At 45.1% G+C, this 12,352-nt stretch overlaps 1 protein-coding gene across 1 annotated transcript; it reads left to right on the top strand.

Annotated features, from left to right (window-relative positions):
* The first annotated feature begins 6,527 nt into the window (after window positions 1-6,527).
* ESX1 (ESX homeobox 1) lies at window positions 6,528-11,834 on the top strand. The gene is made up of 4 exons (XM_007118883.2): window positions 6,528-6,597; window positions 6,761-7,088; window positions 8,150-8,195; window positions 11,472-11,834. Exons 1-4 carry the CDS (start codon window positions 6,528-6,530, stop codon window positions 11,832-11,834), a joined length of 807 nt encoding a protein of 268 aa, XP_007118945.2.
* The last annotated feature ends 518 nt before the right edge of the window (window positions 11,835-12,352 follow it).

Below are 12,352 nucleotides of genomic sequence, written 5' to 3'. Positions count from 1 at the left end.
ATCTTCTTTGGAGAAATGTCTATTTAGTTCCTCTGCCCATTTTTGGATTGGGTTTTTTGTTTTTTTGTTATTGAGTTGCATGAGTTGCTTATAAATTTTGGAGATTAATCCTTTGTCAGTTGCTTCATTTGCAAATATTTTCTCCCATTCTGAGGGTTGTCTTTTGATCTTGTTTATGGTATCCTTTGCTGTGCAAAAGCTTTTAAGTTTCATTAGGTCCCATTTGTTTATTTTTGTTTTGGTTTTCAAGAGCACATTCCTTCTGTAAAGCCTACTAAGCCTGCATCAGCCAGTCGGCCTTCAGCAAGGGGAAGGCAGGCAAGTGTGCCATCTTGGTGGGGTAGTGCCAAAGCCACACCTAGGTCACCCCAAGCCTCTGTATGGGGACATCAGCTCCATATTATCCTGGCATTTAGCTCCTGGTGGCTAGTGTCTAATGCCTCCAAGTAAGAGGAATAAAATATTGATTCATGTAACAAAGTGGATGAACTTAACATTATGTTAAGTGAAAGACACAAAAGGCCACGTGTTGTATGATTCCATCTACATGATATGTCCGGTATAGGTAAATCTATAGAGATAGAAAGTACATTCATGGTTGCCAAGGGATGGGGAAGGTGGAAATGGGGAGTGAGTGCTTAATGGGTACAAGTTACCTTCTGGAGTGATGAAAATGTTCTGGTACTTGATAGTGGTGATGATTTCACAGGATTATGAATGCACTAAATGCCACTGAATTGCACACTTTAAAATGGTAAGATTGGGTTTCCCTGGTGGCGCAGTGGTTGAGAGTCCGCCTGCCGATGCAGGGGACACGGGTTCGTGCCCCGGTCCGGAAAGATCCCACATGCCGCGGAGCGGCTGGGCCCGTGAGCCATGGCCGCTGAACCTGCGCGTCCGGAGCCTGTGCTCTGCAACCGGAGAGGCCACAACAGTGAGGCCCGCGTACCCAAAAAAAAAAAAAAAAAAAAAAATGGTAAGATAGTAAATTTTACATTATGTATATTTTACCACAATAAAAAGAGAAAAAAATTACATTCATCTTTTAGTTCCATTTCTAGTAATTCTGTTTGGTTCTTTCTGATATTTATTTACATCTTCCTTGTCTTTTTTACATCTTCTCAATTATTTAAACATGTTAAACATGTTTCTAAATAGTTTGCATCTGATAATAACTTTGGGGATCTACATCTTTAGTTTATTGTTTGTACTAATAGTGGCTTTTTTAGAAATTGTGTGTATGTTTGACTGGGCTTTATCTGTGAGAGTCTTGTTAAAGTCTTAGGGGTAGACTCCTCCATAAAGGACCAGATTTGCTTCTGCCACATGTCTGGATTTGCCACTAAAAATGAATTGGGCTATGCTGATAGTATTCATTTGAACTCCAAAACCACATGAGGCCAGGCTTGTGATTACGAACATCAAAGGACCCTATTAAGAAAGTGAAAATAAAATGTACACTTTTTGGAAGTGGAAGAAAATATTTGCAAATCATGAAGAGTCTAGTCTCCAAATATATAAAGAACTCTTACAACGCTTTAACAAAAAGACAAACACCCAGTTAATAAACAGGCAAAAGGCATGAACAGACATTTCTCCAAGATATATAAATGGCCAATAAGCACATGAAAATATGCTCAACATCATTAATCATCAGAAAAATGTAAATCAAAACCACAGTGATACCACTTCACACCCACTAGGATGGCTATAATTTTAAAAAACCCTGAAAATAACAAGGGTTGGCAAGGATTTGGATAAATTGGAACCCTCATACATTGTTGGTAGGAATGTAAAATAGCGCAGCTGCTGTGGAAAACAGTTTGGTGTTTCCTCAAAAAGTTAAACATATGACCCGGTAACTCCACTCCTAAATATATACCTAAAAGAATTGAAGACAGATATTCAAACAAAACTTGTACACGAATGTTCATAGCAATCAAAGCAGTGCTATTCACAATCACCAAAAGGTGGAAACAACTCAAATGTACATCAGATGCAAATGAATAAACAAAATGTGGTCTATTTGTACAATGGAATATTATTCAATCATAAAAATTAATGAGGTACTGATACATGGCACAACATGGTAACCTCAAAAACATGACACTAAGTGAAAAAAGCCAGACACAATTGATCACAAATATTATGATTGCATTTGCATGAAATATCCAGAATAGGAAAATCCATAGAAATAGAAAGTACATTAGTGGGACTTCCCTGGTGGCACAGTGGTTAAGAATCCACCTTCCAATGCAGGGGATACGGGTTCAATCCCTGGTCTGAGAAGATCCCACATGCCGCAGAGCAATTAAGCCCGTGCACCACAACTACTGAGCCTGTGCCCCAGAGCCTGTGCCGCAACTACTGAGCCCATGCACCGCAACTACTGAAGCCTGCACACTCTAGGGCCCGTGCTCCACAAGAGAAGCCACCGCAATAAGAAGCCTGCGCACCACAAGTAAGAGTAGCCCCCTTTCGCCACAACTAGAGAAAAGCTCGCATGCAGCAATGAAGACCCAACACAGCAAAAAAGAAAAGAAAAAGAAAGTACATTAGCGTTTACCAAGGGCTGCTGGGAGGGAGGTCTGGGAAATGACTGCTAATGGGTATGGAGTTTCTTTATAGGATGATGAAAATGTTCTTGGATTAGATAATAGCAACGGTTGCACAACATTGTGAATATACTATGACTGAAATGACTGGTATATTAATTTTTTTTAAATCATAACAGCTACCATTATTGAGCATGTTCTCTCTGCAAAGCATCATTCTAAGAGGGTTCAAATCCAAGATCCAACACTTACTAGCTGGGTGCCTTTAGGCAAGTTACTTTATCTCTCTGTGACTCGATAACATCATCTGTAAAATGAGGATAACAGATGTATCTACCTCCATAGGGCTGTTATGAAGATTAAATGTGTTAATATGTAGAAAGCACTTTGAACAGTGCTTGGCACACAGTAAGAATTAGCGAAGTGTTAGATACAGGCACACCTCGTTTTATTGTGCTTCGCTGTATTGTGCTTTGCAGATATTGCATTTTTTACAAATTGAACCTGTGTTGTCAGATTATGGTTGGCAGTTTTTAGCAATAAAGTACTTTTAAATTAAGGTACATGCATTGGTGTTTTTAGATGTAGTGCTATTGCTCACTTAATAGAGTACAGTATAAGCATAACTTTTATATGCACTGGGAAACAAAAAAATTTCTGTGATGCTTTGTTATTTGCTTTTTTGCAGTGGTCTGGAACTGAACCCACAGTTTCTCCATCGTATGCCTGTACTGTGATCATTTCAATGAATTCTCACAACAACCTCATGAATTAGGTACTATTAGTTATTCCCATTTTACAGATGAGAAAACTAAGGCACAAGGAGAATAAGCAACTCACCAGGTGAGCCAGCTAGCAAGTGGCAAGCAAAGCTAGGATTCAGACACCAGCAATCTGGCTTCAGGGTCCCTGCTCTCAACTACTGCCATGCTCTACCTCACATAAATTCGGTACATCAAGCCCTGTAATTCATAGCTGTTTTTGCCTAGGATGAGATTCAATTAGGTATTTAAGATTTTCAAAAAGTGAATCAATTTAAGTAAATATGTTGAGTGAATATTGCCATGGCTGGTACCCAGGCATGGCAAAACTTTCAAGGGCACATGAATGACTGAGGTTTAGAAAACATTGGAGTAAACCATGGAAATCTAAGATATGACAGAATATATCTGAGCTGTTACCAATGTACTAGGTAGGCTACTGCCCACCGTGATTAAAATCTGTATGGGGAATTCCTTGGTGGCCCAGTGGTTCGGATTCTGTGCTTCCACTGCAGGGGGCACGGGTTCGATCCCTGTCTGGGGAGCTAAGATCCCGCAAGCCACTCTGCATGGCCAAAAAACAATAATTTTTTTTAAAAAACCTGTATGGATCTCTTGTGTGATAACTTGTCCCAGGCCATAATTGTTCACCAAGTATCTAGCCAAAAGAGAGGGAATCCTGCAGAACTCAGCGAAAGCTGCCCTGAGGAGGAAACATCTTGATTACAGTTGGAGAGAGGTTGTGGAGGTGCCATCCCTTGACATCTGTTTGAAAGTGAATTGGTCAACCAGCCATCTATTCCCTGGTTTCCTACCCACCACCCCCTGGGAACATGAGGCACAGCAGTCACAGTGCCCCAAAATATTTTAATTTCTTTTTAAATTAAAAGAAAAAATTAATATGATCCAGCCCAAATTATATTCGTCTTTATACCAACAGGTGTAAAATATAATTTTAAAAAGGGCTTCCCTGGTGGTGCAGTGGTTGAGAGTCCGCCTGCCGATGTGGGGGACGCAGGTTCGTGCCCTGGTCCGGAATGATCCCACGTGCCGCGGAGCGGCTGGGCCCATGAGCCATGGCCGCTGAGTAAGAAGGCAGAATTGCCCAGGGCCCACAAAAGTCCTAATGTGGCCCTGATACTGGGGTGGGTCTCATGACCTCTCCCTCCTGACTGTGTCTTGAAGGAACCAGTTCAGAAGCCAATGCACGCAGCACCCTGATCCTGTTAGCATCCCCTCAGTATTGAGAAAAGTAAAGGGACCACATTTGGGAAACCCAGCACTTCTGGATCCCAAATCTCTGGCTTAGGGAGACTCAGCCAAGGCCCTGGTGCAAGGGGGGAGAGGCTTGAACCAGCGCAGGAGGAGGTAGCCCAGGAGGAGGTGGACTGGCACTCAGGATTTTTTTTTTTTTTTGGCCACGCTTTGCGGCATGTGGGATCTTAATTCCCTGACCAGGGATCCAACCCGCGTCCCCTACAATGGAAGCACGGAGTCTTAACCACTGAACCGCCAGGGAGGTCCCACTCAGGATTTTTAAAGACTGCCCAATGCCCTGCTTCCCCAAAATACCTTTCCCCCTCCTCCACTCCTGCCTGGAATCACACCATTATTTACTCCTTTGAAATACGACAGCAAGAATATTGTGAAAAGTGCACAAACTCACTCGTATGCCCATGGTCAAGTTGCCTGGCTTCCCGGGGGCACAGTTTTCTGTGTAAAAAGAATGGGGAGATAATAATGGTGGTTGTAAAAGGAGGATAAATTATGCACAGTGCTAATAAGCAGAGGACTCATTTTTTTAAGTGATTCTTTTCCAGCTCTTACTTCCCCGACCAGGGATCGAACCTGTGCCTCCTGCAGTGGAAGCGCGGAGTCTTAACCACTGGACCGCCAGGGAAGTCCTGAAGAAATGATTCTTACAATATGAAGGACGTCAAAACGTCCTGGAACACCTGCAAACACTTCTTGGAGGAAGAACCACAATCTTTATTCGTGGCCTGGCCCTTTTTTTATTTGACACATCGGTAGGGAAAACAGCTCAGTAAGATAACTCTAGAAAAATGGAGAGAGAGGAGAGGAAGCGGCAGTGGGGAAGGCAGGAACTCTTCCCAAGTCTACAGTACCCACCCGGGAATAAGGCACGCTTTAGGCCCCTGCAGAGGCGGGTGCCTTAAGTTGAGCAGCAACCCAGAACAGCAAATGTTGCATATGCACCAGGAGCTGACCTTGCAGCACAGGCATGATTGGATACATTAAGCACTTGGCAAGTTTCTATATTTGCACTCTGACGTGGGTTCGTTACTAAATATCTAATGTCCTTGGAGCTTTCTCAAGAGGCACGTGGGGCTTCTTGCAGGATGCATGCATCTGAGCACCTGGACTACTTTGCAAACCTAACCTCAAACTCCAGGTCTCGGAATGCAGGGTGGGATCTGATTTCAAAAACCCCGTGCAAACAGCCCCCACGCCAATCATTTCGTCTTAACCACTAGCTGGATTAGCGGATTTTGCGCGCGAATGTAACAAAATCAGATAGTCCCATCCATTCCACCAACTTCTAGGAAGGGTGAACCTTGCTCAGAGCCCAGTGCAAGATAAACTAACTTCGCTTTAGCGCGCTTTGTTTTCTGGGGTCTCGTGCTTTACCCGGCTGTATCTCTCCGCCTTTTCCTCTGGGGAAGCAAGGAACACCGCGACACTGCCGGGTTGTGGAACATCGAGGGTTGGGCGGAAGAATATTCTCCAAACTCTAAACAAGCTCCAGGAGCTAGTGTGAAGTCTTGCCCCCCGCCCGCAAACTGCTTTCGCAGTCCAGCACAGCCCCTTCCCCCAATCATACACCTCGTACCAGTTGGAAGCAGTCAGTTAAACGAATCACCGTTCCCCGAACAAGCGTGCCCACTACCAGCACCACTCACACGCACTCGCCCTATTTTTTTTTTACACACCCTGGCCGCGAGCGCGCTCCCAACGAGTCCCACCGACCCCCACTAGAGGCAATGTGAATTCAGGTAGGGGGCGTCTAACCAACGCAAGCGGATATGCTTTGAACCCGCGGAAGCAACATACCCCTCTATATAAGGCGCGCAAGCCCCAACGTCGGCGCCAGAAGAGGTCCCGGCACCAGAAGAGCAGCCCCCGAGGAAGTTGCCACGGTCCCAGCGAGGAGTCGGCTGAAGCGCAAGGTTTCGTCGACAGCATCCAAGGCATGGCGTGCAGCCACCGTGACACCGGCTACCGCAGCCTGGGGGTCGACGAGGACGAGGAAAAACTGAATAGTCAGTGTCTAGACGGGGACAGGTGCTTCGGCAAATTCCAGAAAAGGAACTTTCCCTGGGAAGGGCAGGTGGACGGGACGCTGAGCGGCAGCGGCCGTCCTGCAGCCCGCGCACCGTGGGCTCTCTCGCCCCGTCTCTCCCTTTTGCTTTTCTCTTTTCCCAGATGCGGAGCCTACCTTGACCTTGGAGACTGTAACCGGAGGAGAGAAGGAGGTTACGCTGTCCGAACCTGAGTCCGGAGAAGCAGCAGCAGCAGCAGCAGCAGACTACTTTGATGCGGTCGGTTCCAACCTCTTGGACGAAAACTGCGAGGACGGCGACGGCGGTCTTGAGCCCCCGCAGCAGGAGGAGGAGCTGCCCCCCCCGGCCGCTGAGGGGCCACAGATCGTACCGAGAAATCGGCGCCGCTGCCGTACGACGTTCACCAAATTGCAGCTGCGGGAGCTGGAGAAGGCTTTCCAGCGCACTCATTACCCCGACGTGTTCGCGCGGTAAGTGGCTGGCTCCGGAGACGCCTAGTTCTCCAGGAGCCCGCGATCATCCCAGGGCGCCTTAGGCTCTTTCCCAGGACCCTCCCCCTCCTCTCCTGGGCCAAAAGCTACTTAGGAGGCTCGAGGGCGCCGGGTCCGCCCTAGCTCTCTGGGCGTGGGGCAATGCCTATAGAGCTTGCGGGGGTGCAAGACAGGAGCGGAACTCGGGTGGAGCAAGGAAGGCAGTGCCGATTAATCCTGCTTAAATTTTAAATCTTGGTAATTTGTTCATCATGGAGTTTTGCATTCGTTTTTTACATTTTGAAAATTGCATTAAAATATTTATCGTAATTACTCAGCTTTTTCACGCTCTTTAAATTTTGCGCACGAGGCGAGCGCCTCATTGGCCTCACCCTAGTCTTGGCCCTGCCTCGTGGAGCGCCTTTCCAGGCGAAAGAGTTTCGAACATTAGAAAGCCAGTGACTTATTCCCGTCGCTTACCTTCTCCGGAGGCCTTGTGGTCCAGACAAGGGGAAGGCCTGTTCTGGCCCGGTAGTAATGGGGGACGAGGACAAATAGGTGTGAGGTTTAGGGGCGCCCTTTCAGGTTCCGTTGTATTCAATCTTCGCCCGCTAAAGAGCAAAAAGAATTTCCCTTGATCGCTTGGCCAACGTGGTTTGAAGTTTCTCCTTGAGAGTTTATCACTTCCTTTTACAATAAACAGAAATACTCTGGTTCAGAACGCCGCTTTTTTGGTATTTTGGCGTTTTATTTATTTATTTTATTTTATTTATTTTTAACATCTTTATTGGAGTATAATTGCTTTACAATACTGTGTTATTTTTCCACAAACGGAAAAATTAATTGAGTCATATTCAACTAACAGATACACTATCAGGAATTTTAATATGTATTCCCTTTTTATATTTTATTTAACAGACGAGTTGTCCATGGGAAAACCCTCCGTAAAGTAAACCTCTAGCTGTTATTACAGAAAACTGCGGGGAGGGGTATAGAAATGTAAATGATATGTTTTATCCACAACTCCAAATACTGAACATTTGCACTTTTCACCCCCTCAGAGAGGAGATTGCAGGACGCTTGAATTTGCCTGAAACCAGAGTGCAGGTCAGTAAATCTTAATTTTAAAATTGGCAGGGCAGCCATTCTAAAACATGCTTTAGGTTTTGCCCTGGAAACTCTCAAGTTGGTGTGTTTTGTTGTCTTTTCCGTGTTTAGCAAATAACTTTTGAACAATGGGCGCTTTGGGGGTGGGAAATAGGACAAGTAAGTTCGAGCTTATGGAAATTGTACTTTACCAGAGGGAATTCGATTTCCTAAAGGGAAAAATATAAAACACACACCTCTCTCCTCCTCTCTTTATACACACACACACACACACACACACACACTTTTTTTCCAATAAATAAAGTTAATCTCCCTCTTAACACTGGCATCCTTTAGGAAGGACGTTAGTACTCCCTAAAGGAATATTTCTATGTGGAATTTATTGGGGCTCAGTCTCACCTGGGAAGTATTCAAATGAATACACTGAAGAGCTAGGTTATAAGAAAGTTCAACTGTACTAAATTATTTAAAATACTTAAAACCAGACAGAAGCTCTTGGCTAAATGAGTGAACTTATAAATATTTAGACATTGGGGTGAGGGAGTAATTCAAACACAGAACATAGTACATGAGTAACTAATACACATTTAGTTAAACTGAAACTGATGGCCGGGCGTGGCTAAAAAGTCCAAGTCCCAGTGCCTAATCCTCCTGCTGCTGTTTCGTTTTGTTTTGTTTTTTTGCGGTACGCGGGCCTCTCACCGCTGCGGCCTCTCCCGTTGCGGAGCACAGGCTCCGGCCGCGCAGGCTCAGCAGCCATGGCTCACGGGCCCAGCCGCTCCGCGGCACGTGGGATCTTCCCGGACCGGGGCACGAACCCGTGTCCCCTGCATCAGCAGGCAGACTCTCAACCACTGCGCCACCAGGGAAGTCCCCTGCTGCTGTTTTTAAGTGTTTTGCAAATCAGTGTAGAGACTGGCAGTCTTAAATTCTAATTTTTTTGGAAGACTTTGATGTCAGCCTGAAGACATTGCTAAAATATTGCAGTTACGGTGATAATGGGAAAAGGTTTGTAAGCTTTGGAAAATTATCCTCAAAAAATGAATCCAAAAAAGAGAAAGAATAATTTTGAATAAAGTTCCACTGACCTAAGAAGGAGTGAAAGGTTAGAGAAAAATCGTATACATTCAAATATATGCATCACAGGTGACGTACAAATTCCACTTTATGAAACTACTAAATGCATAAGTGAATATTCTCTTGAAGAATTTTTAACATCTAAGATTTTTGTATCCTTTTTGGTGGTATTGTTTTGAAAAGGTGGGTTTCCGGAATTTGATTGGTTGTGAGGGTGATCTCACTTCAGGCCAGATTCTCACCTGTGCTAATTTAAAATACTTTTTCATTTATTCAGGCAGTGATTACAAATTTGTAGATCACGGAATCAAAAAGTGACTATTTGAGGTCATAGAACACCATAGTTACATCAAAGAAGTATTTTCCCCCCTCAATATAAATATATAAATAAATGAATATACATACATATATATATCAGATGGCTTACTTGTTTTGCCCCAGAGCACATGCATGAGTACAGTGATGGAAACATACTGCCCATCTGTCCGTGGCATGCAGAAAAGCAGGCCACTGGATGGTGGCATCCTAATGCCACAGGCTGGACCAACAGTCAGGCTTGGTCTCAGGACGAGTCTCAGACAGGCAAGGTAAACCCAGAGGAAAAGAAAAACAAGGTTTGTTGAATGGCTTTTCCTCATGCCTTGGTTTACATAGTCCTCTTAATGGATATCTGAAGGGAAAATGAGCCAGAAGACACAAGTAAGGAAGAAGACAGTGTTCTCATAAATTTCCAAACACTACAGCATGAATTTCCCAAGAAACCCTCACCCATCTTGTGCAAATATAGTAGATCTCTTTTATGAAACCAGTATTGGGAATATGGACCTAATATTGGCCCATACCAAAATTTGCCATGCGTGGGCTTTTGGTTATGTTTGGGGAGATTAGACCCCAGGTACATTTGAATCCCTCCAAAATGAGCTCTATTACAGTGGCCTTCTTCAGACTATATATCCATGTAGTAGAAGGACACCAAATCCTAGAATAGGAGAGAGAGAAGGTGGCTTCGGGCAGGCAGAGAGAAGAGGCCATTTGTCTCCCTTAAAACCTGCCATTTGGGCACGTCCAAAAGGATTAAACACAATGTAAACCCCGTCAACTAGTACACTAAGAGGACACTAAAGTCTAATTGATAGCTTGTTTGTTTGTTTGTTTGTTAATAGTTGGCAAGCATTTAGGGAGGAGCCTCTTTTGTGACCCCTGTCCCCACAGGATTGAACATAATTGGACCTTCCTGCCTTAGGAATGAGTGATGGGATTGGGGTCTCCTGGTTAAGGAGTGGAGCTGGCAGGGCCTTGGGTACCCTAACACTCTGGGTAACAGTGGCTCCTGTCCAGCATCCTGAAACTGAAGCTGGGACCGAATGAGCTGACCTTGTCCTGAGCCCAGAAACGTTTGGAGGGTAGGGCAAACTGGAGAATACAAAATTGACAGTGGTGACAATAGGGTGCCCAATATCTTATCTGGGGAAAAGGATTTGGGGTTTAGTGAATTTGGATTTAGTTAAGCTAAACTTTCCTTAACACTAACGGCTGAAATATCAAGGCAGTGTCCAGGGCTTCAGCACCTCTCATGTCCCAGCAAGACAAGCCACAGAGTCCCTGGGACCCCCATGATCAGGCCTCCGTTGACATACCATCTGTTTTAAGTCTTATGAGGTTTCAGAGAAAGAATGATCTGTTAAACATCATTGAAGGAAACCTTCTGTCTGAAAGTGCACCATGCCCCTATGGATTAGTTACTTCAGACTGAAGATGGGCTTTTCAAATAGGGTATGGTTCCCCTCGGTATGACTTTAATTGGACCCATCTTTATCCCACACTCAGCTTCCCTCACATCCATGATGACACTACTCCTGGTGAGAAGGGGGTGGAGGCAGCTGGACAGCGATAGTCCAACAGCAGGGACCTGGTGCAATTCATCAGCTAGGCCTGCATCCAAGACTTGGGAAAAACCCATTAAGGAATATTAAAAATGAGAGACAAATCAATGTGCCAAAGTCTGGACTAGGCTTGGTTCACTAAGGGTTAGCTGAGGGAGGTGTGCTGTTTGCTTTCCTAAGATATTTTAGCAATAAGGGAATAGTTTCTCCTGCTGCAGTGTAAACTCTCAATGGCAGACTTGCATGGTGTGTGTTTTCTATTATGACATTAACTGTTCAATATACTAAACCAATCTCTTTCTCCCTCTGATTGAAGGTTTGGTTTCAGAACAGAAGGGCCAAGTGGAGAAGACAACAGAGGGCACTGATGTTCAGAAATCTGCCCCCCATTGCCGTGGGCCCCCATATGGGGATAATCTTTGATGGGCCCTATCAGGCAGTCGCTGTTATGGAGCCTCCATGGAGATGTGTTCCTGCAGTGCCACGGCCAGTCATTCCACTCGCACCACCTGTGCTACCCGGGCCACCACCTCTGCCACTTGGGCCACCACCTCTGCCACCCGGGCCACCCGGGATGCCTTTGCCACCCCCACCACCTGTGCCTCCATTTGCTGTGGCCCCTGTAGGTATGGCATGGGGCCGTGTCATCAACGGTCATTTCGCAGGTCCCATTTTCTGAATATGGTATTCAGGACAGTTCCTCCATAGTATCTTTCTGCCAGCTAGAAGTTGTTCAGAGCACATCAAAAGTAATTCACCAAAATCCTGTTAGATGAAATAAATAAATGGACAGAGTCAGTGCCTGTTGTTTTTGGAGAGCACATTGTCTTTTCAATAAAGATGCAAGTTAGCAATATATTGATTTTTGGTGTCAAATGGACTAAGTTGGGTATGCATGGGAATGGCTAAGGCAATGCAATTCAAACAGAATGTCGAAGAAGCTTCCTCTCATAATGTAATAGCTCTGAGTCACCATAGTAGGTAACAGAGTCCTCCCAGGGCCTGTGGCAGGTTTACACTGACCACACGTTCTCCTCCCCGCATCGCCATCTGTACCCTGACCCGTTGGGAGCACATACACGTGCAAGATGGGGAGGGATGACCCTCTGGTGAGTGTACAGTGTGTTTCCAGGCAGGGACATGTTCTAGTCAAGGAACTCAACAGCCATGGACTCTGAGGGAATCTTCCTAACAGGC

Source organism: Physeter macrocephalus, chromosome 21 (assembly GCF_002837175.3).
Source record: "Physeter macrocephalus isolate SW-GA chromosome 21, ASM283717v5, whole genome shotgun sequence".
Classification (NCBI taxonomy): Eukaryota; Metazoa; Chordata; class Mammalia; order Artiodactyla; family Physeteridae; genus Physeter; species Physeter macrocephalus.
The sequence above is the reverse complement of the archived record's forward strand: the minus strand, read 5'-3'. Positions and strand labels throughout refer to the sequence as shown.